Consider the following 20,139-nt stretch of genomic DNA (forward strand, 5'->3'; position numbering starts at 1 on the left):
AGATGAAAGCGTCAGACTCTTGGCAAACTGTTCTGCTCGACACTCAGCCAGTTATTTGAGTCATCAAACCTCCTGCTCGTATACATCCCAGTCATTGTCGTTGTACTCATCTCCTTTCTCACTTGCTTCTTCCTCAACGTCTTCCTCGCCAACGGCGTCTTCATCTTCCTCGGGTTCCGCGCCAACAATACTCTTCGCTTGTCGCGGACCACTACTGGTCGAGCGCGACCGTGTCGGAGGCATGCCGACGCCACCGCCACCAGCCTCTTCCACAATGAGCATGCCCTCCCCGTCGCTCTTGTCGTCCATCACATATAGCGGATCGTCTTTGTCGTCCGGCCCCGGCGTCGCAGGCAACTTGGGAACGGCGCCGCCGTCCGTGAAGAGGTCCTTCAGCGCGTCGTAGTTGATCCGCTTACTGTAGCGCGGATTCTTCTTGATGAGATTCCGCACAGACTCTGCCGCGGTGCTCCCGTGAGGCGTCGACGAATCGTGGGGCTTGTTCGTCTTGCGTTTCTGTCAAAATAGACATTGTATGAGTGCCACCCAATGTCAACAGGGCCAAATATCCCATGGGGAACAGCGGAAAAGCGGTTGCACCAGCCGGGATACGAACCTTGCGACTTTTCTTCTCCTTGGCCTCGTCACTACCTTGCTGCTCTTGTTTTGCTGTGCGAGTACCATTCAGCGATCGCGTGCATAAGGTTTCACTGTTATTGAAACAGTGTCAACCAACATCCACTGACCTGCAATCGCCTCCAAATAATCCTTGTTCATCTCCACCCAGACTCGCTCTTTGACCCTGACCTCTTCCTCGGTGAGAATGAACCGATCCAACTCATCCTCGTCCAGTCCGAGTAGCTCGTCGTCTCCGGTGAACTCAGCTTGCCTCCGCTGTTCTGCCTCGTCGAGAGCGGAGTTGAGGACGGTCCCTTGTGCATTCTTAAGGAAGTCGGCGACTTCTTCTGCGACTGCCGCATCAACTGTCTCCTCCAGTGGTGACGGTGAAGGGGGTTCAGCGATCGATTTGTCTGAGGGAAGCTCCGATGATGCTAAATCCGACGACGGCAAGTCCAACGGTGGCGAGTCAGTTGGCGGCAAGTCCGTTGGTGGCACGTCCGTTGGTGGTACATCCGTTAGTGGCAAATCCGATGGTGATACGGTGCCTGCTGATCCAGAGGGAGCCTGAGTCTCGAGTAAAGCCGGATCTATGTTGGAGTCCGGGCCCTCCACATCTTCTGGGAGGAACAGGGGGGGTTGCGGCGGTTGCTGGGAAGGGCCAGGGATAGGTGCATTGGCCGGGTGCGAAGGATGAGAGAAGGGAACGAAGTGCGGTCCAGGGAATTGTGCCTGCGAAGGATCAACGTACGACGGTGGAGGGCCATCAGTGAAATGCAGTTGTGTAGGGTCTCCGAAGATGCCCTGCTGCAGGAGACTGGGATCGAACTGGTGGAAGGGTAGGGGTGCGAACTCCGCCGGCTGAGGTTCGTTCTCGACGTCCTCTTCGTCCGTATCTTCACCGCGCTTCCTCTTCTTTTTCTTCTTCCCCTTCCCCTTGCCTTTTCTCTTCACCTTCTCCTCCGTCTGGGTATCTCCGCCCTCCCGCTCTTCTCTCTCCTTCTCCTCCTTCTCCTTCCCCTTCGTGAACGCAGGCGGGTCCATCTCCTCTTCGAGCCAAACACTCCGAAAGTCCTGCAACGTCAGTGCGCCACTCGGCGTCTTGCGGAACTCCTCTAAGCGCTTCTTCAGCGTCGTATCCGCGATCTTGACGACCTGCACGATTTCCGCGACGCTGCGCCTGAAGTTGTTCATACGCGCAGCGAGCAGGAGACATGCTCCGCAGATGCCCGCCGGGCGCCGTCCGCGTGTCATCCAGTCTCGGTCGAAGCGCTGCACGAGGCGCACGGCATCCATAGCGACTTGGTGTGTTTCGTCACCGAACTCGAGCAGCGCAGCAAAGCGGGAGATGTAGTGAGAAGGATCGACGAGGGGAAGGCGGAGGTTAAGCGTCTGTACCAGCTGTAGATATGTATGGCCCAGTTCGAAGACGTTGACCTATAGGAGGTGAATCTAGGGTGGGTGTCGTATCAAAGCAACCTCAGCGTACCTGTAGCAGGTCGGAGAAGTCGATGAGCATGTAATTCCGCGTCTCCTTCTGCCTGCAGGCAACATAGAGACAGACGGCGACGACGTTCAGGCTCTTGCGTCCCTTGGTGAACTTATGTTCCACGGCTAGTGTGTAAAGCCGTGTCGCTGCAAGCGCGACGACCTCTGACAAGCGCAGCGCATTGGCTACCTGTTGAATTTTCCGGCTCGCTGTAGTGAGCAGGATGAGCTTTGGGGCTGTTCTGAGCCCATGCTCTCGTCTAACAACTGGGACGTACCGTTGGCGATGGTTTGCTCTCTACTTTCACTGCTTCCCCTGTTGCCAAATGGCCCTCCCATTCGTGCGCGTGCTATGTATTTAGTAATATGCGTCAGACCTGCACCTAGCGTACGAAGGGTTGAACGACGCACTAGCTCCTTGGGCGACATAGCTGCCTTGTACCATCGCTGCACCGTTACTCGTCTCACCGAACGTCACCTGGAGGAGGTCGGTGTACATGAGGCGTCGCAGAGCGAGAATTCTGAGCATGCGCTTACCTCGCTGACGATGGTGTTCTCCTCCACGACTGTTCCACATTGTACACAAAATCCATTTCCCGCCGCAGCGTCATACTCGATCACAGTTCCACCACAATCTGTGCATACAGTCTGAGTCCACGCGCAGTCGCCCGTTGTATTGATGAATATTGAACTCAGCGGGATAACGCAAGTAGCTCACCATTGCTAGGCTACACAATACGGCCAGGCCCCGCGTTCAGCAGATGAAATAAATTAGACAATCTAGAAGAGACGCAGATTAGAGTCATCGACGGACAGGTCGACTGGTACTTTTGGCAGTATGTCGCTAGACAAAAGATTCAGTCATCACTCACAATTTGAACGGCTTATTTGCCGGCCTTGTGGCTTATGGATTGAACAACAAGTCGCAAGATCTGAGTCGAGGAGCCTGAGGAAAGGATGAGCGCAGCCACAATTCCGTTTCGGCTATCTCCGATTGAAATATCACGTGGACTCCCAACACGATTCCGGGGACCGGGACGCACATATACTGTAGCAATCTAGCGTTACATACGGTCAGTCTGTATACGTCGCAACTAACAATCGTGACATACGATATATCGACAGTGAACTGGACGAAACCCAGTAGCAGAATTAGTTCTCCGGACGATGGTACGAGAGGATGTCCACCGTTGCTACAGCCCGGAGTCTCTCTGGCAGGTGTAGTACTGAAAAGGTTGGACATTCATCGGACAATACAAGTTGTGCGCTACCACACTTTCTTCAGTGACTACTGACTGACCCACTCGCGATCCTTCATAGGACACAGATCTGGGTGTCCAAATAGTCCCTAAATACTCACCAACCCTTCCTGTTGCAGCTGCCGGGCGCATCCCCCTCATACTTACGGTATTAAGGATTATCTCCATCCAAAAGTCACTGCGCCTTTTGGACCAATCAGACGAGACTCTCGGCGCGCGGCTCCTTGCACAGCACTGGTATCCCGCAGACATACTAAACCGCAAGCTGGAAATCGCCGTGGCATTCGGTCGGGGGGAGGGGGTGGGCACCTCTCGAGGGCACTTACACCAGAGGGCGAGAACTTCAGGTCTTGTCGCTTCTTACTTCCACCGAATAGGTCGTCGCTTCCAGTTGCTCCGCGAAGCGTTGCGGAGCTACAAGAGGCTGCCAGCGGCGAACAGGTTATTGAACCGCTCGTGCGCTACGCTGCGAAGGGCTGAAGCATGCCCGGTACGTGCTATCGAGAAGAGGGTGCAGTCAGGGCGTGAAGCCGTTTTTAAAGCAGACCTTTTACGTGCAACAGGCGCGTCTGCCAGTGACCAACGAGTAGTCGCAGTGACACGAGTAGGCCTCAGAGTCTCCAGGCTAGTCACTACACTGCCCATAGAATCTTGAAAAAGTACTCGGCTGATGCGGTCATTCTCACGAAATCGTTCCTCCTGCCACTGCATACTGAAGGCGAGGCTCGCCTACCTCGAAGAAAGCCTTAGAAGACCGTCCTCTCCCCCACTCAAAGAGGTCTTCTTTAGGGTCTGCCTAGGGGAGACTACGAAGAAAGTGAGTTCGCTGTCCACACAACTCTGTCGCTCAACAGCTCACGTGACCGCGTCAGGCCCATCATCGAATGCATGAGCATTTCCTAGGACCTACACACTCTTTTGACGTTGATAATACCGTATTCTACCCGCTGTCTCGAGCTCGCATCGCACTTCTCCATTCTCATCGGCATGCTCGCCTACGCCGCGCGCCACGCGCTGGGCGTCCCTGCCCGAGGCACACGCGCGGGTAACGCAAGCGCGGAACGACCACGTACTGATGACGCCGCTGTTAGAATTCTCCGTGTTACGAACGGCGTGATTTAACGGCGAGGGAAGGCGGCTCGTGAGCATTGCGGCGACATCGGAGAAGGCGCTGAGCGAGATGGGCGTGGTGTATACCATGCACGGATGAGGGCCCAGGTGGGTCTCGGAGTCAGATGGACTTCATACTTAGCTGCAATCTCTGACATACACTCTCCCAGCTTCCCGGTTTGGGGCCTCAGGCCTCATAAAGGAACCTTATCAAAGCGCGACTCGCAACACACGGCATTGTCACAGATTCCGGAGGGGTATGTCGATCTCGGGTCGAGCAGCCCGGATGGCCGAGCCCCGCACTCGTTACATACGCAACTCCTCTCCTTCCATCTCTCTGAAAGATCGAAGCTTTGGAAAGCATCATCCGGATTGTCAACGGATTGTGGTACATACAGGTACATACATGGTTTCGGTTTCGGCTGCGTTTGCATGCCTAGGCCCACTATGTACCTCGCTCACCGTATTCTTCGGCGTCGCTGACTACATAACGATAAGTGAGGTCGAAGCGCACTCAGGCGCGCGCTAGGGCATCGCTTGGGCATCGCACCCGTCCTTCAATATTTCAATGACAGGATCTCGGCAACCTACTTGCATGATGCCCGGCGCACCGATATATAACCGGGAACAAACCCGGTGTCTCACACTTCCGGATCCCCCACATTTCTTCTCCCCTTCGACATGGCACCCCGTGCAAGAAACCCGAGATCGCTGGGAGAGGTGACCGAACTGATCGCGATCATCCTCTCCTTCCTCGACAACCGTTCTCTTGCGCGATCCGCACGCGTCAGCAGAAAGTGGTCAGAGATCGCGCTCGACATACTGTGGCGCGAGGTAGATGATCTACACCGGCTATTCAGCACGCTCTGCCCGTTTGCGAAGCCAATGAAGAAGATGGGCGAGGGAGGGCGTATGTTGCAGTCATTCGTTAGTATCTACTCCGAGGAAGGCCCGCCGATCCTGACCATGGCTTCTTCAGAAATATAAACGTAATATCTCGAAACAGGACTGGCAACGGTTCGCTCGCTACTCGACGCGCGTGCGCCGTCTCGTTTTCAATGAACGCTCTCCGAAGTATCGGACGAAGGTCATTGACAACTCGGTGTTCTTCCTCACCTCACAAACGCGTCCCCTAGCCGGGATCCTTCCGAACCTTCAGACGTTCGTCTGGCATGTCCATAACCCGGACACGCAGCTCCAGTCGATGAGCCTTATGCACGAGTGCATACGAGCATTCGACGTGCAGATCCTTCCCCGAGGTAGCCATTCGACCCAGGAAATCGACTTCATATGGCAGATCGGTGCGCGGATGCCGAACCTCACCCATCTGACACTGCGCCGTCGAGGGCCCGTCCGAGAGCTCGAGAAAGATATCTGTCGCCTTGTAAAGGACTTGCCAAAGTTGCAAAGAGTCGACATTCCATTGTGCGGCTCGACCAACAGCATCATGGAGGAGTGTCGCGCTTGAAGGACCTACAAGAGATCGCCCTCACAGGGCCAGACGAAGGCGGCATGGGAGATTCGACGGATGTCGTGGGCTTCTCTCCTGCGCTGCAGGACGGCGCTTTCCCTGTTCTTCGGCGGCTGAGCTTCAGTGCCCTTTTACCGGCCGCGACAGAATTCATCGAGTCCCATTCTTCCCTCCCAAGCTCACTCGACTCTACGTGCATGCCACCGATGTCGCCAGTCCCGATCTGCTCCAGACCTTCTTCTCCGTCGTTGTGAGACGGTGCCCTAGATTGGTCGAACTCACCGTCGACTTCATCATATGCCCGACTGTCCCTCTCACCGTCCCAGCCCCTGACATGGATGCGCGCCCGAGTATCGCCACCTTCCGACCTCTCTTCGCCTGCAGACGCATAACGTCCTTCGAGTTTCGATGGGACTACCCCCTTCACTTGCAGGACGACGACATGGAGGAATTTTCCCTCGCATGGCCAGGGCTAGAACATCTCATGCTCAACAGCGAGGCCGTCATCGAGTTCACATCCTCCGCACTGACACTGGGAGCTCTCGTTCCCTTCGCGAATCACTGCCCCCGCCTGCGCCATCTCGGCCTCTACCTCAACGCCGACGCTCCACCTTCCAGGATGGTCGACCAGCCGTTCAGATCGCTCCAAAAGCTGTCCGTCGGCGCCTCAAGTATCACCGCCGCGGATGCCGTCGCCTTGTTCCTCAGCCAGCTCTGCTCACCGATCTGCCAGATCGTGTCGGGGCTGCGTTGGCCAGATGCGTATGGCCTCGCGCTGGATAACGCCGGGATCTTTGACGAACGGCGCACGATGATCTGTGATTTTGGGTCCGGTGGAACGAGGTCGCGAAGGTTCTCCCAGTGGTCATCAAGGCGCGCAGGGAAGAGAGGGGCCGTGTTGCTTTTCTCCAGCGCGAGACTGGCTAGGAGATAGTCAAGATGCCGATGAAGGCAGGTGCTCGCGTGTTGGGGCCACGTTGCATGCCTACCCTGGCATGTTTGAATACACTTGTTACTATCACCACAAGGAACGATCTGTCGTGTACAGTGACTCGGATGCTAGTAGCCTCTTCGACAGAACCCTTGGCAACTTTGTCTGGTGTAAGATGTGTTCATTTTAGGATGTAGAGTCTGCTCATCTGTCGGTGATTTGCAGGTGTCGGAGCAAGAAGCGGTGGACCTGTGCATACCCGCTCACCAACGCCGCAAGCAGATGAGATCAACCACCACTCGCAGTTCTGCTACGAGACGTTCGTGGGATTCACCGTGCATTTCGAACAAATGATCATCCTGTGGACCAAATCGAAACAACCATGAGGTGCCAAGGATTGCGGTCGCTAGTAGAAATCCGTGGAGGACACCAACGGCGATGGCCGGCAATGGATGTGGTCGAGGGCGATTCGCACGAGTGGAATGAACCCTTGATGACCGGTCACCAGCCCTGCTTGGGTCCTGCACGACATCAATCGAGGACAAATCGATGCTTGAGTGCTGCATTGGACTACCTTCCAGGACATGGCAATGGAGCAGAAGCAATGCCCGGATCTTGTGTCGAAGCGCAACCAAGAGTAAGTAGCGAAGGAGACGTACATAGCCATTCCCGTCTTCCCCATGATACCACCACAGCAGACCCAATAAGATAAACCAGTTATCCACGCACATTGGTAGTACAGTATAGATCGTTTCATTTCTTCCGTTTGCGATGCTCCACGCTGTCAACTCGCCGGTGCAACATCCACTGATATGGCAGCACCACACCCGAAGCCGTCGCCAAGCATCTGGGACCTTCGCGCCTCAGTTCATATCTTGCAGTGATTTCGATAGATACATGCTCACGGTTAAGATCTCTTCGCCGCCGTCTTCGGCATCCGCGGTGGCAGGTTCTGTTGGTAGAAGTGCTTCATCATAAGCTCAGTGTGCGTGATTGTCAGATTGAATAACGGCTGGGTCGCATTCTATCGAACCCTCCGTCAACAGTGCACCGGCATGACGAGCATGGGAGAAAGCTCACCACACGGTTCGCAGAGCCTCCGACGTACTTGTCCGCCCCTTCGTCCTCCAACCAGCACAGCGCGTCAAGATACGACTCCTCACGCAGGGTGTCCAAACGACCTCGTTCGTCCACCGAGCCGGCGACAACTGCGTCCGGTGAACTAAGACACCGCAAGGCAGACGAATGGTGGCACATACCGGTCATCTTACGTGCCGCGTCTGCGCCCCAGCTTCGGAGAAGATCATCTCTCCGAGAGTGATCGGGAGCAACGCGGTGTTGTGCCGCTGAGAGACCGGCGAGGCAGTACAGAGTGTGGTACGAATCCGGGTGTCTGGCAGATGGCGTCAGCAACAGTAGCGTTCGATCCGGGGACCCAGGACTGCACGGTCGGACTGCGGGAGATACGAGGAGATCGAGCTTACTTTGGCGGCTTGTCTCTCAGTCCGCCGGCTGGGTGCTGTCCGGCGAACAAAACGTATTCCTGGAGCGCCTCCCGATTGAATAGTGCGTCTGCAGGCGGTTGAGATCAGTCGTTCCGGCCACAGCGCAACCACACGCGGGATAAGCCCGGCCATCATACACGACGACGGGGAATCCCGCGTAGGTCGGACGATGTACTCACTCACCGTCTATGTCGAGCCATTCATGGTCTGCCGTTGACGTTGGGCGATTTTCCGCCTCGGGTGCCGTCTCCTTCGATGGTTCGGGCGCGCCCGAGCCTAACAGGCCGTCCACGAGCGGGAAGCAGCCGCCCACCCACCAACTGTAGCATCCGTCCACGAGTTTGTTCGTCCGGCCCTTGAATCCTCCTAGTTCGATGCCAGTGCCCTGCATGTGCGTAAGCCAACGAAGAAGAGCACGGAGGTTGATCGTTGGCGGGATGCGGTCGACTGGGGCAGGGGCATCGGCAGACGGTGACTTGTAATAGATTCGGACATAGGGCTGCAGGAACACCCAGGAAGCTAGTGCGCAAAACGTATACCCGCCATGAGCTTCGCCCAAGACCGGACGAGGCGCTGTTGGATCGTAGCCATCTGTGAAATGCGGACGTCAGCGATGGTCAGCGATGTAGCATAGCCCTGCTCCGTACCGCTGCTGAATGCCCAGTCTGGGAAAGAAGCGTTACCGAAGCCACCCTCATATGTTTGACAACTCGCGATGAACTCGGGAACACCCTCGAGCAGCTCGGGGGTTAGCAGATTGAGGAGCGTCGCGACAGCAAGGAGACAATACAGTCCTCTGCATCGCAGACTGTATGAGCAAGACCAACACCTGGCTTCAGTGAAGGCGCACACCTGACGTCCACCTCTCCGTGGTGGCTCACCAGGAAGGACCCATCGGGCTGCTTCACTGACATGAAGAATTCGTACATCTTCTTCCTGAGCTTGCGAAGTTACTTCTGGGACGTACCCGACAGACACAACGACATACCTGTCAATGCTCTCCCAACCGCCGCCTGGACCAGGCTCTCCAACGACCGCAAGCGCAGTCACAGCGGCATAGGTTGCGAGGAGATGCGCAGCCTGTCCAGGACCTCCGCCAAACCCTCCCGACTCGTGCTGCATGGCAAGCAGCTTCTCGCGCGCCCTATCCAGTGGATTGTGAGTGATGCGATCCACGGCGATGTAACGGACGAGGCTTACTTCCTCTTCGTCTCTCCATCTATCCCCACACCAAGACAGCTGAACGCTTGGAACGTCCAGTGCATTAACCATGCCTGGCTCGCGTCCTGGCCTGTGTAGCGTTGCGGGAAGCCTTGTCGCAGATTCCGCAGGAGGTACTGCATATGGATGTTCCGCTGAAGAACGGCAGGTGCATTCTGGCTAGTTGCTGGATTCGCTGAAGCTAGAGATTGAGGAAGATGGGCCAAGAGTGTTTCTTCGGTATCCTGTTGGAGAAAGGACGTAGCAGTTGGGTAGCCATCCGTGGGTGTAGGTCGCAAGTCTCGAGCAGACGCCATTACGAGTCAAATCAAACACTCGCTCGAAGTAACAGATCAAGAACGGGTCAACGACCGGGCTGAGATGTTAATTGTCCAAGCCAGACAGGAAATATTCGTGAATTGAGATTGGAGGTAAAGAGGAGAGTTAACATTCATGCAATATTCATGGTGCACCAGAAGTTGGAAAAGGTGACAACTTCAACTCAAGCGCTGCGTGTCCCGATACAGCATCGATGCTCTTCTGATATTCCTACTGTCTACCGATACATTTTCGTATGATTCATCTACAGAGCAATACACTTCACGTATACATCGACATAGGTGACATTTTGTTTTTGAGTGGCTGCTTGTCGATCGGACTTACAACACCCGCTCAGTCAGACCAAGCCCCTCTTCTTCGACCTTGGCCCGGAGGATGTTGCAAACCTCTGGGCTGTACGGCGCATGGACTCCCGGCGTGTTGAGTGCACCGTCAAGGACTAGCTGTACAGCGATACCGCAGGGAACGCCGACGTAGAGTGCCATGGCAGAGTGGCCAGTAGGGTCGCCGTACGCCTCCAGCGTGGACGTGATGGTCTCCTGTACGCACGATGTTAACACACAGGAAGCACTGGGATCTGCCATGCTTTGACGTACCTGCTTGCCATCTGGGTACTCAACCACGAACTTGTGCTGGAGCATCACGAAGTCCCGCTCGCCCTCCTCGAACTTCATGAGGTTCTCCATGCGCGCGCAGAGCGTGTCGAGCAGGTTGCCATCGCGCGGCTTCACCTTCTCCGTTGAGAACAGACCCAGCCACTTCAAGCCAGAGATGATGCGGTGGCTCTCCGATGCATCAGGGAACGCACACAGCTCCTTGACCTTCGCGATGAGTGTGCTGAACCGCCGTCAGCCACAAACATACAGACAACCACTATGACAACTCACCCCTCGCTGGCATCGCTCGCGCCGATCGCCTTCTGCATGACCTCCGCCCAAGTGAGATTCTCCGAGAGCCATTCCTTCGTCTCGGGATTCAGCCAACCCAGCGCGACAAACGCCTTAACGAACTCAGGGAAGCCCTGGTAGCGCAGGGTTCCCCGCACGACCGTCTGCGCCTCCGGGATCTGGTAGAACTCGCGGAACGGCACCGAGTTGCGGTTTGGGTACGCGACGAACGCGTACGGCGGCGAGATGTAGTACGGCTTTGCCGTTGCCATCAAATCCTTGCCGTCCACGCTGACCTCCTTGCCTTCCGCGACGAATGACGCCGAGTTGAGCAGCGCGAGGAGCGCACCGCGGGCGGACCACGAGAACTTGTACCCGAGCGGGTTGCCCGACGCCTCGGGGGCGGGAAGGCCACCGCAGTACGAGTAGAACTCTTTCACCTTGCCGCCCTTGGCGTGCACTTCGTCGATCACCTTCACCGCGTACAGGTGGTCCACACCCGGGTCGAGCCCAATCTCGTTGAAGACCACGATGCCCGCCTCCTTCGCAGCCGCGTCCAGCTCGCGCATCGCCGGGCTCACGTAGCTCGTCGTCACGACGTGCGTCTTGCCCTTGATCGCAGCCTTGATGACTGCAGCGTGGTGTGTGTAGGGAATGAGCGAGATGACGAGGTCGTGCTCCGCGACGGCCTTCTCGAGTGCCTCGGTGTTGCTCGCATCGAGGGCGATGGCGGATGTGTTCTGGAGGTCAGCAGCAAGACCCTGGGCGGTCGCGAGCGTCCTGCAAGCTAGACAACCATGAGCAATATGCCCCCAAACAGAAGGCTGAGGCGCGACCCACCAATCGTCAAGCTGTTCTCGGGCTCCCGGACAACGTACTCCGCTGCGGGACGCGCGACCATACCGCTTCCAAGCAGGAGCACCTTCTTGCGAGGTTTGCCGCTGTCTGCCTTGCCCAGCTTAGGTGCGACGTCCTTGCCCTCCTCCAAAAGAGCACGGGCGAACTCGGGCAAGACAAAGGCGGCCTTGTGCACCTCGGCGTTGTAGTACCGGGTAGACTTGACTGCACGCACCGGCTCGCGTACATTGCGATTGGCCGCTTTCGAGCAGACGACGAAGCCAATCTGACCAGATGGGTAGGTGGGTATCGTCGTGAACGCATACTCCGCGACGGGGAACAGTCCGCGCGTCGTCTTGCGGAGATCTTGGATGAGCGGGAGGTGCAGCCACAAGCACTCGCCCTGGGTAGAGATGTGTCCACCCTCAGTGAGCGCGTTGTGCAGAAGCTGGAAGTACGGCTTCTGGAAGAGGGACGCGGCGGGACCGACAGGGTCGGAGGAGTCGGTGATAATCACATCGTAGGTGGAGGTGTTCTCCTCGAGGAATTTGAACCCGTCGCCGACGTGCACCGTCACTCGCGGATCAGAAAGGAGCGAAGACATATGCGGCAGGAATTGCTTGGAGACTCGGATGACAGCCTGTGCGACGATAAAGATAGGCTGTTGTACGGATACATACAAACAAACCATACCTCGTCAATGTCACAGAGCACGACATGCTCGACTATGTCGTGCTTCAGAACCTCTCGGACTACGCCGCCGTCGCCACCACCGATGACCAAGACCTTCTTAGGGCTCGGGTGACTAGCCAACGGTAAATGGGCGATCATCTCCTGGTAGCTGCACAAAGATCAGGGTCGATCTAACCACTGTTCGGGGGTGGACTTACGAGAACTCGTCGCGCTCAGTGCACTGAATGGCACCATCCAACACGAGTACGTTTCCGTACGTCTCAGACTCGAAAACGAGCACATCCTGGTACAGAGACTTTTCGATGTGGAGAATTTTCTTGACCTTCAATGTCATCGCCTGGCCCGGCCATTGCGAAGAGATCTCCCGGAACCAACCGTCTGAGCATGGTCAGCTTAGCTCAACCATAAGTAAAGGACAACAGTGCGCACCTTTGATCGAGCGGTGCGTAAGAGGTGCCATGGGTAGTGGAGGCGCGAGTAAGAGAGGTCTGAGGAGAAACTCAAGTGGACTTGCCTATGCATCTTGATTTGACTCGACAGATCTCGATCACATCTTACAGTACTTATACCGATTAGATAGGCGCTCATCGTAGCGACTTACCGTCGCAAGTGCCACTGCCGATAGAAAAAAAAACAAGTTGGTGATCGTCAATAGACAGCGGGGAGGTGAATAGAAAGGAGACAACCAGATAACATTTTTCGAGGCAGACGCAAAACTTAAAGGAACTCGTACAAAGGGGCAACAAAGGGGGGTGTTGGTCATGTGACCGTGGCAGCGGCCGCTGCCAGGTCGAATTCATCTCGTTCTCGGCCACCGTGAGGGATCCAAGACTTCTACATTCATATCCATGTTCAACGTCCTTTGTAGCGGCACCGTCAATACCTACGTGGCTGGGAAAGCTTCCGACAACTAGGACGGTACTACAAGGTACGCACAGCTGACTAGCACTCGGACTAGTTCACTCAGCTCGCCACAGATCACATTACAGGGGCCACTATGTCCGCAGGTTATGAATCAACAATGCAGCGTGTCCTGGATATTCCAGAGATTGTGGAGATCATCTTCAGCTTTCTGGACAAGAAGGACAACATCAATAATGCATGCGTCTGTAGAAAGTGGTCCGACATCGCAGCGGACTCCGTATGGAGGAATATCGACGACATTACTCAGCTATTGCGCCTCCTCGCCCCTTTGGACACGCCACCGGCCGTCCATCCACTCCAATACTACGTGAGTGCCACCTAGACTTCTGTCTACGTGTGATCTAACCATCCTTCTAGACATTCACTCGAATGCTGAACGCGGAAGACTGGCGACGCTTCGAGCGACACGCGCGCCGCGTACGGAAGCTCTCGTACGTGAGGGCACCCAATGATCTCAATTCCCCATATCTCGGTGGCCGTGTCCTCGACGAGATCGCCCGTTCGCGGACATCCATCAACATACTTCCCAACCTCGCGTCTTTAGAGTGGTGCAGCGACGAGACTCGGCATTCTCTCGTCTTCATGGGCCCGAGCGTCAAGCGCTTCTCCGTGTACCTGCATGAGAGCACGGACTATTCCCTCTCGGACCATTTCAAGGACGTCTCTGCTCGGATGCCATCTCTTACGCACCTCGACTTTGCATTCGACTTTGCTGTACGCGACATCGAGGCAGACCTCATCACGCTCATTGGCGAGCTGCCACACTTGAAGCAGCTGACACTCCCCTCGTACAGTTTCACTTCAAGGATCGTGGAAGCTCTGTCTTTGCTGCCCAAACTCGAAACAATCCAGTTTGAGTTCTGGGAACGACAAGGAAGAGGCGATCCTACTGACATCGCTGTGTTCTCACCGACATTGCGCGAGGAAGCCTTCCCGGCTCTATGGGATGTAAACCTCAGCGCGCATCTCCCGGACATGACACGGTTCATCACGAGCCCTCACGCACCTGCCCACCTCACTTCCCTCTACGTTCATCTACCCTCGGCGGCATCGCCGTCCGCCATCAACGAGTACCTCACTGCCGTGGCTGAAAACTGCCAGTTGCTGGAGAGACTCTACATGGATCTCTTCGTCCCACCCTTGCCTGGAGTGCCCCACCAGCCAGTCTACGCCGAGTCACTATCATGGGGCGACCTCCGTCCGCTGCTCCTCTGCAAGCATCTCAGGGTCTTTGAGCTGACATGGACGTTGCCAGTCCTCATGCAGCAGGATGACGTAGAGGAGCTAGCGTCGAGCTGGCCTTCTCTGCGGATCCTCCAGCTCAACTGCCTGCCGAACCCCGTCTTCCCGCTCCCCCCGCCCGAGCTCACGCTTCGCGCGCTGATGCCCTTCGCAACACATTGTCCCGAGCTCGAGGAGCTCGGCCTTGACGTCGATACCAACGCGGCGGAGCTCGCGTTCACCGCGCACGACGCTGCGGCGGCGGCGCCGCCACCCTTCCGCAAACTCAAGCGCCTGTGCTTCGGGCTGTCGCCGATTGCGGAGCCGGGCCCCGTCGCGCTGTTCCTCAGCCGGATGTGTGCGCTCGGGTGCGAGATTGCGGCGGGCCCGCGCGTGCCCGACGGGTTCAACGTCGTCTTCTCTGACTGGACGCTCGAGCTGCTGGACCGGTGGACGGAGGTGGGGAAGGTGCTCCCGCTGCTCGTTCGTTTGCGGATGGAGGAGCGGGCGCGGAGGCAGGAGCTGGAGAGGGAGGTGGAGGACCTGAGGATGCGATGTAATGTCCTCGTGGAGCGGGCCACGTTACCGGAGGGCGCGCTCAATGCAGACGGCTCGTGCTTGGTGCTATAATTGTGGGTGTGTTTATGGGAGCTGTGTAGTATGCTCTTGCGCTGTCTTGGTTCGTACGCTCACAAGGTTCTTTGATCAGGTCCACGCTATTGTATTGCTTACTGTACTACATCCCACTCTTGACTTGTACTGTACTGTGAACATCGCTGGCAGTCTGAGTGGCTGGCGGTGCCTATATTTGCCCTTCCATGGCCGACAGGGAATTGCTCCTCGCATTCTGTTCGTCGAATGAACTGTTGGGATATGGTGAGTTGCTGTCCTGGAGAACCGTGGTCTGCTCTTGCGACTATATTTGAAAGTACGCGTTTGTGGCGCGGATTCACGTGACTACGTCGTACAAGACTTTCTTCTTGCAGAAGGGCGCCTTCTAATCGTAGCGGCGCAAGCGCCGATCCCCGACTCCTGCATGGCACAGCTACTCAGCCTGCCACAGCAGCACCATAGTATATTATGTGTGTATTGTAATATTGTACCATCGGAATGGTATGGAGACTCAATTGGAAGCCCTCACGCCCGCGGCGGCTTCGCCGCCCGGGCGTCTCGGGCTTCCACGAGTCTGAGCTAAGTACACGGTGAACTTACTTACCATAATACATAAGCACTACAGTGCATGCGAGGGCTCCCAACGTAATAGAGGCCCTCTTGCCTTTGGGAGGAGTTATTTGGTGGTCAAAGATCCAGACGTCCAGACGCAGCCAGATGCGCGGTCGGATCCAACTGCCTCGAGCTGCCTCGTAAGACACTCGAGCATTGCTGCGATACCGCTTATGGGAATTGTAAGTCACGTGTTTTCCACGGAGGGAGCGGCATCGCCGGCTGCGAACGACTTATGGTCGACAAAGCCCTCCTCTCCCTCCGGTCGGAGTCGGGGATTCTGTCGGCCTGTGGTACTTACTCTGTGAGTTTCGTCTACTCTTCGAAGCTCATTTAATTTGCTTCTTACCAGTTGTCACCTCCCATCTGACTTCTATTTCTATGTCAGTTCAGAACCTCTCAATTTGAATGATGTGAGTATCCAGACTGACCCTCAACCCCCCATACGCGACGAAGACTCACCCTTCTTGTATGGATCATTTTAAATTGAACATGTATCTCTCGCTACGTGGGAATTCGTGTGGAGGGAGAGCTAGCTAATCAATTTCAAGGCTTCCAAACGTGAAGAGTTTGTCACAGTTGCCATTCACGAGCACCAAGGACATGACGTCACGCGTTCGTCAGTCCGTGAACGTTGGCCACTCCGTCGCGCTCGCGGGCGAGGTATAAAGCTATAGCTGTCGCCGCAACTCAGATACAAATCCCCGCTACAATTGTCCGCAATGCCGAAGACAACGCTCGGCAATACGCCGACGACGCTCATCCGCCTCCGCACTGCCGTCCAGCAGTACCCGTGGGGCAAGCAGGGCTCGGCCTCCCTTGCCGCTCGTCTCGCCAAGAACAGCGTCGGTCCTGACTTTTCCATCGACGAGAGCAAGACGTATGCAGAGGTACGCGTCCCACCTCCCCTCACCGATCAATGTCGACCACTAGTACTCATCGCACGTAGATCTGGATGGGCACCCATCCGAACGGGCCCTCACACCTCTACGATGCACCCGACACGTCCCTCCACTCCATAGTCGCCTCCAATCCCGCCGTGAATCTCCCACCCTCCTCCACCGCTCAGACCCAATCCAAAGTTCCCGTGCCCGCAACTTCCTCCGATTCGCCTACTGCAGGCGGCGGCGGCACGCACATTCCTTTCCTGTTCAAGATCCTGTCTATCCAAAAGGCACTGCCTCTCCAGGCCCACCCCGACAAGGACCTCGGCGCGCGGCTCCGCTCCCAACACCCCGACCTCGCTCCGGACGCGAACCACAAGCCTGAGATTGCTGTGGCAATCGGAGCACCGCTCGAGGATGCGCGCGAGGGCGAGAGCTTTACGGGTTTTGTGGGATTCCGACCCCTCGAGGACGTCGCTGCGAGCCTGAGGAACGTGCATGAGCTGCGGCAGGCTGTCGGAGACGAGCAGGCTGTTGACGCGTTCGTGCGCGAGCCGAACCGCGAGGGGCTGAAGCGTGTCTGGGGAGCGTTGCTGAAGAAAGGGCCGAGCGGGGAGGTCAAGCCGTTCGTGGAGAAACTGGCCGAACGTGTGCAAGGGGGAGGCACGGACGGACTGACGGAGGAGCAGGCGTGGCTAGTGAACAAGTAAGGGGTGCCTTCCAGTCGTTCTTCAGGCTCATGGATATCGTGCTGTCTACAGAGTCTCACAACAGTACCCGGGCGACGCAGGTGTGTTCGCGACAACATTTTTCATGAACTTCGCGAAGCTTCGTAAGGGTGAAGCGCTCTGGATCGGCGCAGACGAGGTACATGCCTACCTTGAAGGAGGTGAGTCCCTTGCACAACCACGCCCTTGCGTGAGCTCACGTGACCGCGTCAGACATCATCGAATGCATGGCCATCTCCGACAATGTTCTCAACGCCGCCTTCTCGCCACCCTCTGAGCTCGCGGCACAGATCCCCATATTCGTCGACATGCTCACCTACACCGCGCGCCCCGCGGGGCACTGGGCGCTCCCGCCCAAGGCGTATGCGCGGGGAACGCACGGGCGCACGACCGCGTACGACCCGCCGCTGGAAGAGTTCGCCGTGCTACGGACAGTGCTGGGGAACAGAGAAGGGAGGGAGGTGCTGAAAGTGCGCGGACCGCTTGTGGGGATTGTGACGAAGGGTGCGGTGGCGGTGAGTAGCGGTGGGGAGGATATGGTGCTTGACGAGGGAGGCGTGGTGTATGTCGTGCATGGGGGAGCGGGCGAGCGCGAGGTGGGGATTGAGCTGAAGGAGGCAGGTGTGAATGGGGAAGGCGAGGTCTGGTGGGCGGTGTGTGAGTAGAGGATTTGAATGCGTCAGAGAGTTGATGTTCATAGAAGTATTGCCATTGGGAGATGGGCAGCTGGTGGCTATCTTGGGCAGCTGACTGCTGGTTATTGACCAATTAATCATAACTGCAGTTGTGCGTATTAGTTTTGTCAACAATTGTCTCATCCTGAACATTGAACTCAACAAAGTGTTCTAGTGGCTGAGCTGGTTGTGGGTCACGGTCACCTGCTCCGCGGTAGCGGCGCTTAGTACGCTGAGCAGCCACAGTTCAAGTACTTACTTACACGATTCGACCTACGACAACGAGTGGCACCTCGAACATGTCTGCCCCCACCATGTCCGATTGCCAGATCACTCCACAACACTCGGTGCTGTACAACATCGACATAACGTACCACATCATGCAATGCCTTGCCCCAGAAACCGAGTCGTTCTCCAAGGTCATTCCGAGTCCACGCGAGAACTTGGGTACACTCGCACAATGCGCCCGCACCTGCAAATCCCTCGCCGAACCTGCAACGGCCTTACTATGGAGATCCCTGCCATCGCTGATACCGCTTCTGTCTATCCTGTCTGGCTTTCATAGCATACGTGTGGACGGCGAGGAGCAGCATAAAGCCATGATACATATTTCCGAACCAAAACTGTGCTGGGTACGATCTCCAAATTGCGATGCCCATGTCCAATTCATTAACTCTCTTCCACCAGACTATCAGCGGGAATATCTCCGATTCAGATCGCGAGCGATTCATGCACTACGCTCGGTTCGTGTGGGCTCTCAGTATCGGGAGTGACCACATCCATCGATCCGTCATGACTATCCTAGTGGTCAACTTTGGCAGGGAATTTCTGCCACGGCTGCGATCTGTCAACTGCCATTCGACGGCTTGTGCACATGTGCTCCTTCCCTTCCTGACGCCTTCGCTCACGTCCCTATACTGGGAAGACCGCAACTCCAATGGCGACGCCAAGCTGGCAGTATTCTCTGAAAAAATCGCATCGCAAATCTCGACGTTAGCCCCCTTTCTCGAGGAGCTCAATGTCCCTCGATGCAACAACACGTCGGTCTTCTTTTCGTTTGGCAAGTTTGAACGATTGCGCTCCCTGGACATTTCGGGCACGCCACGAGTCCTTGGATGGACCGTGCTTCAAGCGATCGGATCCCTCGAGTACCTCACCAGAGTTTCAATACCCAGTGCGGTCATTGGCTTCCAGCCTGGCGACCATTGTCGAGGATTTCAGGCGTTGACAGATCTCACCGTCGCGCACCGCATCCAGGGAACACAGCTACTGCGGTTGATTACCCCTCCGAAGCTTCGACGTCTCAACTTCAGAGGTGGCCTGAGCCTCACCGACTTCTGGACTACAAAAGAGATCCGCGAAGGGGTTGAAGTGTGCCTCAGCAAATGCGCGGGGACATTTGAAAGCTTCGTCATCGACGAGTTCGAACCTCGCACCGTGGAACCGCTGCTCGCGACCGCAATGTGCTTTTTCCACATGAAGAATTTACGGACGTTCTACTGTTCTCGAGGGATGAAGACGATGTCCTTGACCAACGATGGTCTTCGTGCGATGGGCAGGGCGTGGCCATGTCTGGAGGAGCTGGTGGTAGACTGGTCAACTGCAAATCGCTTGGATCCGGACGATCACGTCCCGTCGTTACAGGGCGTTATCGACCTTGCTCACGCATGTCCCAGACTTAAACGAATCAGCCTAAGCTTCGTGCGTCTGGTGCTGGCTCCAAGAGAGGATCCATATCCCGAATTAGTACACGGGTTGGAGGAGTTGTCCCTGAGCAAGGCCATTGTCCGGGAGCCGGTAAACATAGCGAGGGTGATCGACCGGATGTTCCCCCGCGTAAAGCTGGACCCCGAGCAGCTGCAACCTGGGGAGAAGATTTCCGACCTGTTTCGTGTGCTTCACCTTGAGAAGCGGGCTAGGCTGGCTGGCGAATCTTGAAGCTCTTGTCATGGATTCACACCAATTACATACCTTGAACTGTATCTAATGCACATGTCACGCACTGACGAAGTAAGTATTTGAATAGAAATCGAATGTTGGACGCAGCAGGCTTGAACGCGTCTGTGGCTGATGGGACTTCGGCATTCTCGGCATTGGCTGAGCAGCAAATCGGCATAGATGCCGACATGCAATCCCTGCCCTCGAC

The 20,139-nt window shown here is 56.3% G+C and overlaps 9 protein-coding genes across 9 annotated transcripts; 5 read left to right on the top strand and 4 right to left on the bottom strand.

Annotated features, from left to right (window-relative positions):
* Positions 1-46: 46 nt before the first annotated feature.
* Positions 47-3,051, bottom strand: B0H18DRAFT_998369 (uncharacterized protein). The gene is made up of 8 exons (XM_048045497.1): positions 2,825-3,051; positions 2,644-2,754; positions 2,518-2,584; positions 2,385-2,456; positions 2,108-2,316; positions 747-2,055; positions 617-669; positions 47-516 (listed from the first exon to the last, which is right to left on the bottom strand). Exons 1-8 carry the CDS (start codon positions 2,825-2,827, stop codon positions 64-66), a joined length of 2,277 nt encoding a protein of 758 aa, XP_047895251.1. The 5' UTR covers positions 2,828-3,051; the 3' UTR covers positions 47-63.
* Positions 3,052-3,273: 222 nt separating this feature from the next.
* B0H18DRAFT_1103553 (uncharacterized protein) lies at positions 3,274-4,721 on the top strand (the record flags this gene model as incomplete). The annotated part of the gene is made up of 5 exons (XM_048032588.1): positions 3,274-3,324; positions 3,427-3,855; positions 4,084-4,182; positions 4,323-4,577; positions 4,643-4,721. The coding sequence occupies 4 exons, from the start codon at positions 3,274-3,276 to the stop codon at positions 4,485-4,487; spliced, it is 744 nt and encodes a 247-aa protein (XP_047895252.1). The 3' UTR covers positions 4,488-4,577; positions 4,643-4,721.
* A 7-nt stretch (positions 4,722-4,728) lies between these two features.
* B0H18DRAFT_998376 (uncharacterized protein) lies at positions 4,729-4,909 on the bottom strand (the record flags this gene model as incomplete). Its single annotated transcript, XM_048045498.1, has 1 exon — positions 4,729-4,909. A coding segment is annotated over one exon (181 nt), but the record flags the coding sequence as incomplete, so codon positions are not given.
* A 247-nt stretch (positions 4,910-5,156) lies between these two features.
* On the top strand, positions 5,157-6,873 carry B0H18DRAFT_1117582 (uncharacterized protein; the record flags this gene model as incomplete). The annotated part of the gene is made up of 5 exons (XM_048033610.1): positions 5,157-5,402; positions 5,455-5,859; positions 5,919-6,139; positions 6,214-6,774; positions 6,828-6,873. 5 exons carry the CDS (start codon positions 5,157-5,159, stop codon positions 6,871-6,873), a joined length of 1,479 nt encoding a protein of 492 aa, XP_047895254.1.
* A 784-nt stretch (positions 6,874-7,657) lies between these two features.
* B0H18DRAFT_222612 (terpenoid cyclases/Protein prenyltransferase) lies at positions 7,658-10,042 on the bottom strand. The gene is made up of 10 exons (XM_048037194.1): positions 9,583-10,042; positions 9,371-9,526; positions 9,235-9,318; positions 9,030-9,178; positions 8,566-8,973; positions 8,362-8,449; positions 8,137-8,270; positions 7,958-8,085; positions 7,783-7,901; positions 7,658-7,724 (listed from the first exon to the last, which is right to left on the bottom strand). Exons 1-9 carry the CDS (start codon positions 9,897-9,899, stop codon positions 7,785-7,787), a joined length of 1,581 nt encoding a protein of 526 aa, XP_047895255.1. The 5' UTR covers positions 9,900-10,042; the 3' UTR covers positions 7,658-7,724; positions 7,783-7,784.
* Positions 10,043-10,087: 45 nt separating this feature from the next.
* Positions 10,088-12,883, bottom strand: B0H18DRAFT_998382 (saccharopine dehydrogenase). Its single transcript, XM_048045499.1, has 7 exons — positions 12,768-12,883; positions 12,536-12,716; positions 12,339-12,486; positions 11,649-12,285; positions 10,809-11,595; positions 10,518-10,758; positions 10,088-10,460 (listed from the first exon to the last, which is right to left on the bottom strand). Exons 1-7 carry the CDS (start codon positions 12,796-12,798, stop codon positions 10,242-10,244), a joined length of 2,244 nt encoding a protein of 747 aa, XP_047895256.1. The 5' UTR covers positions 12,799-12,883; the 3' UTR covers positions 10,088-10,241.
* Positions 12,884-13,335: 452 nt separating this feature from the next.
* B0H18DRAFT_874169 (uncharacterized protein) lies at positions 13,336-15,113 on the top strand (the record flags this gene model as incomplete). Its single annotated transcript, XM_048040334.1, has 2 exons — positions 13,336-13,569; positions 13,620-15,113. 2 exons carry the CDS (start codon positions 13,336-13,338, stop codon positions 15,111-15,113), a joined length of 1,728 nt encoding a protein of 575 aa, XP_047895257.1.
* An 853-nt stretch (positions 15,114-15,966) lies between these two features.
* B0H18DRAFT_998388 (RmlC-like cupin domain-containing protein) lies at positions 15,967-18,126 on the top strand. The gene is made up of 6 exons (XM_048045500.1): positions 15,967-16,011; positions 16,096-16,120; positions 16,183-16,597; positions 16,657-17,297; positions 17,353-17,480; positions 17,533-18,126. Exons 3-6 carry the CDS (start codon positions 16,430-16,432, stop codon positions 17,982-17,984), a joined length of 1,389 nt encoding a protein of 462 aa, XP_047895258.1. The 5' UTR covers positions 15,967-16,011; positions 16,096-16,120; positions 16,183-16,429; the 3' UTR covers positions 17,985-18,126.
* Positions 18,127-18,307: 181 nt separating this feature from the next.
* B0H18DRAFT_1117587 (uncharacterized protein) lies at positions 18,308-19,931 on the top strand (the record flags this gene model as incomplete). The annotated part of the gene is made up of 2 exons (XM_048033611.1): positions 18,308-18,625; positions 18,681-19,931. The coding sequence occupies 2 exons, from the start codon at positions 18,308-18,310 to the stop codon at positions 19,929-19,931; spliced, it is 1,569 nt and encodes a 522-aa protein (XP_047895259.1).
* Positions 19,932-20,139: the final 208 nt, after the last annotated feature.

Source organism: Fomitopsis serialis (genome assembly GCF_022376445.1).
Source record: "Fomitopsis serialis strain Sig1Antser10 chromosome Unknown B0H18scaffold_21, whole genome shotgun sequence".
Classification (NCBI taxonomy): domain Eukaryota; kingdom Fungi; phylum Basidiomycota; class Agaricomycetes; order Polyporales; family Fomitopsidaceae; genus Fomitopsis; species Fomitopsis serialis.

What these genes read in the sequence shown, in the direction of transcription:
- B0H18DRAFT_998369 (XM_048045497.1), bottom strand. An exon ending in AGAGCAAACCATCGCCAACG is followed by an intron (nt 2,317 to 2,384) that starts GTACGTCCCAGT and finishes TGCTCACTACAG; the next exon opens with CGAGCCGGAAAATTCAACAG. An exon ending in ACTTCTCCGACCTGCTACAG is followed by an intron (nt 2,056 to 2,107) that starts GTACGCTGAGGT and finishes CACCTCCTATAG; the next exon opens with GTCAACGTCTTCGAACTGGG.
- B0H18DRAFT_222612 (XM_048037194.1), bottom strand. Translation starts at nt 9,899, where the DNA reads ATGGCGTCTGCTCGAGACTTGCGACCTACACCCACGGATGGCTACCCA. An exon ending in CACGGAGAGGTGGACGTCAG is followed by an intron (nt 9,179 to 9,234) that starts GTGTGCGCCTTC and finishes TCTGCGATGCAG; the next exon opens with AGGACTGTATTGTCTCCTTG. An exon ending in CGCGGCACGTAAGATGACCG is followed by an intron (nt 8,086 to 8,136) that starts GTATGTGCCACC and finishes CACCGGACGCAG; the next exon opens with TTGTCGCCGGCTCGGTGGAC.
- B0H18DRAFT_998382 (XM_048045499.1), bottom strand. Translation starts at nt 12,798, where the DNA reads ATGGCACCTCTTACGCACCGCTCGATCAAAG. An exon ending in ACTGAGCGCGACGAGTTCTC is followed by an intron (nt 12,487 to 12,535) that starts GTAAGTCCACCC and finishes ATCTTTGTGCAG; the next exon opens with CTACCAGGAGATGATCGCCC. An exon ending in AGTACCCAGATGGCAAGCAG is followed by an intron (nt 10,461 to 10,517) that starts GTACGTCAAAGC and finishes TCGTGCGTACAG; the next exon opens with GAGACCATCACGTCCACGCT.
- B0H18DRAFT_998388 (XM_048045500.1), top strand. Translation starts at nt 16,430, where the DNA reads ATGCCGAAGACAACGCTCGGCAATACGCCGACGACGCTCATCCGCCTC. An exon ending in AGAGCAAGACGTATGCAGAG is followed by an intron (nt 16,598 to 16,656) that starts GTACGCGTCCCA and finishes CATCGCACGTAG; the next exon opens with ATCTGGATGGGCACCCATCC. An exon ending in CAGGCGTGGCTAGTGAACAA is followed by an intron (nt 17,298 to 17,352) that starts GTAAGGGGTGCC and finishes TGCTGTCTACAG; the next exon opens with AGTCTCACAACAGTACCCGG.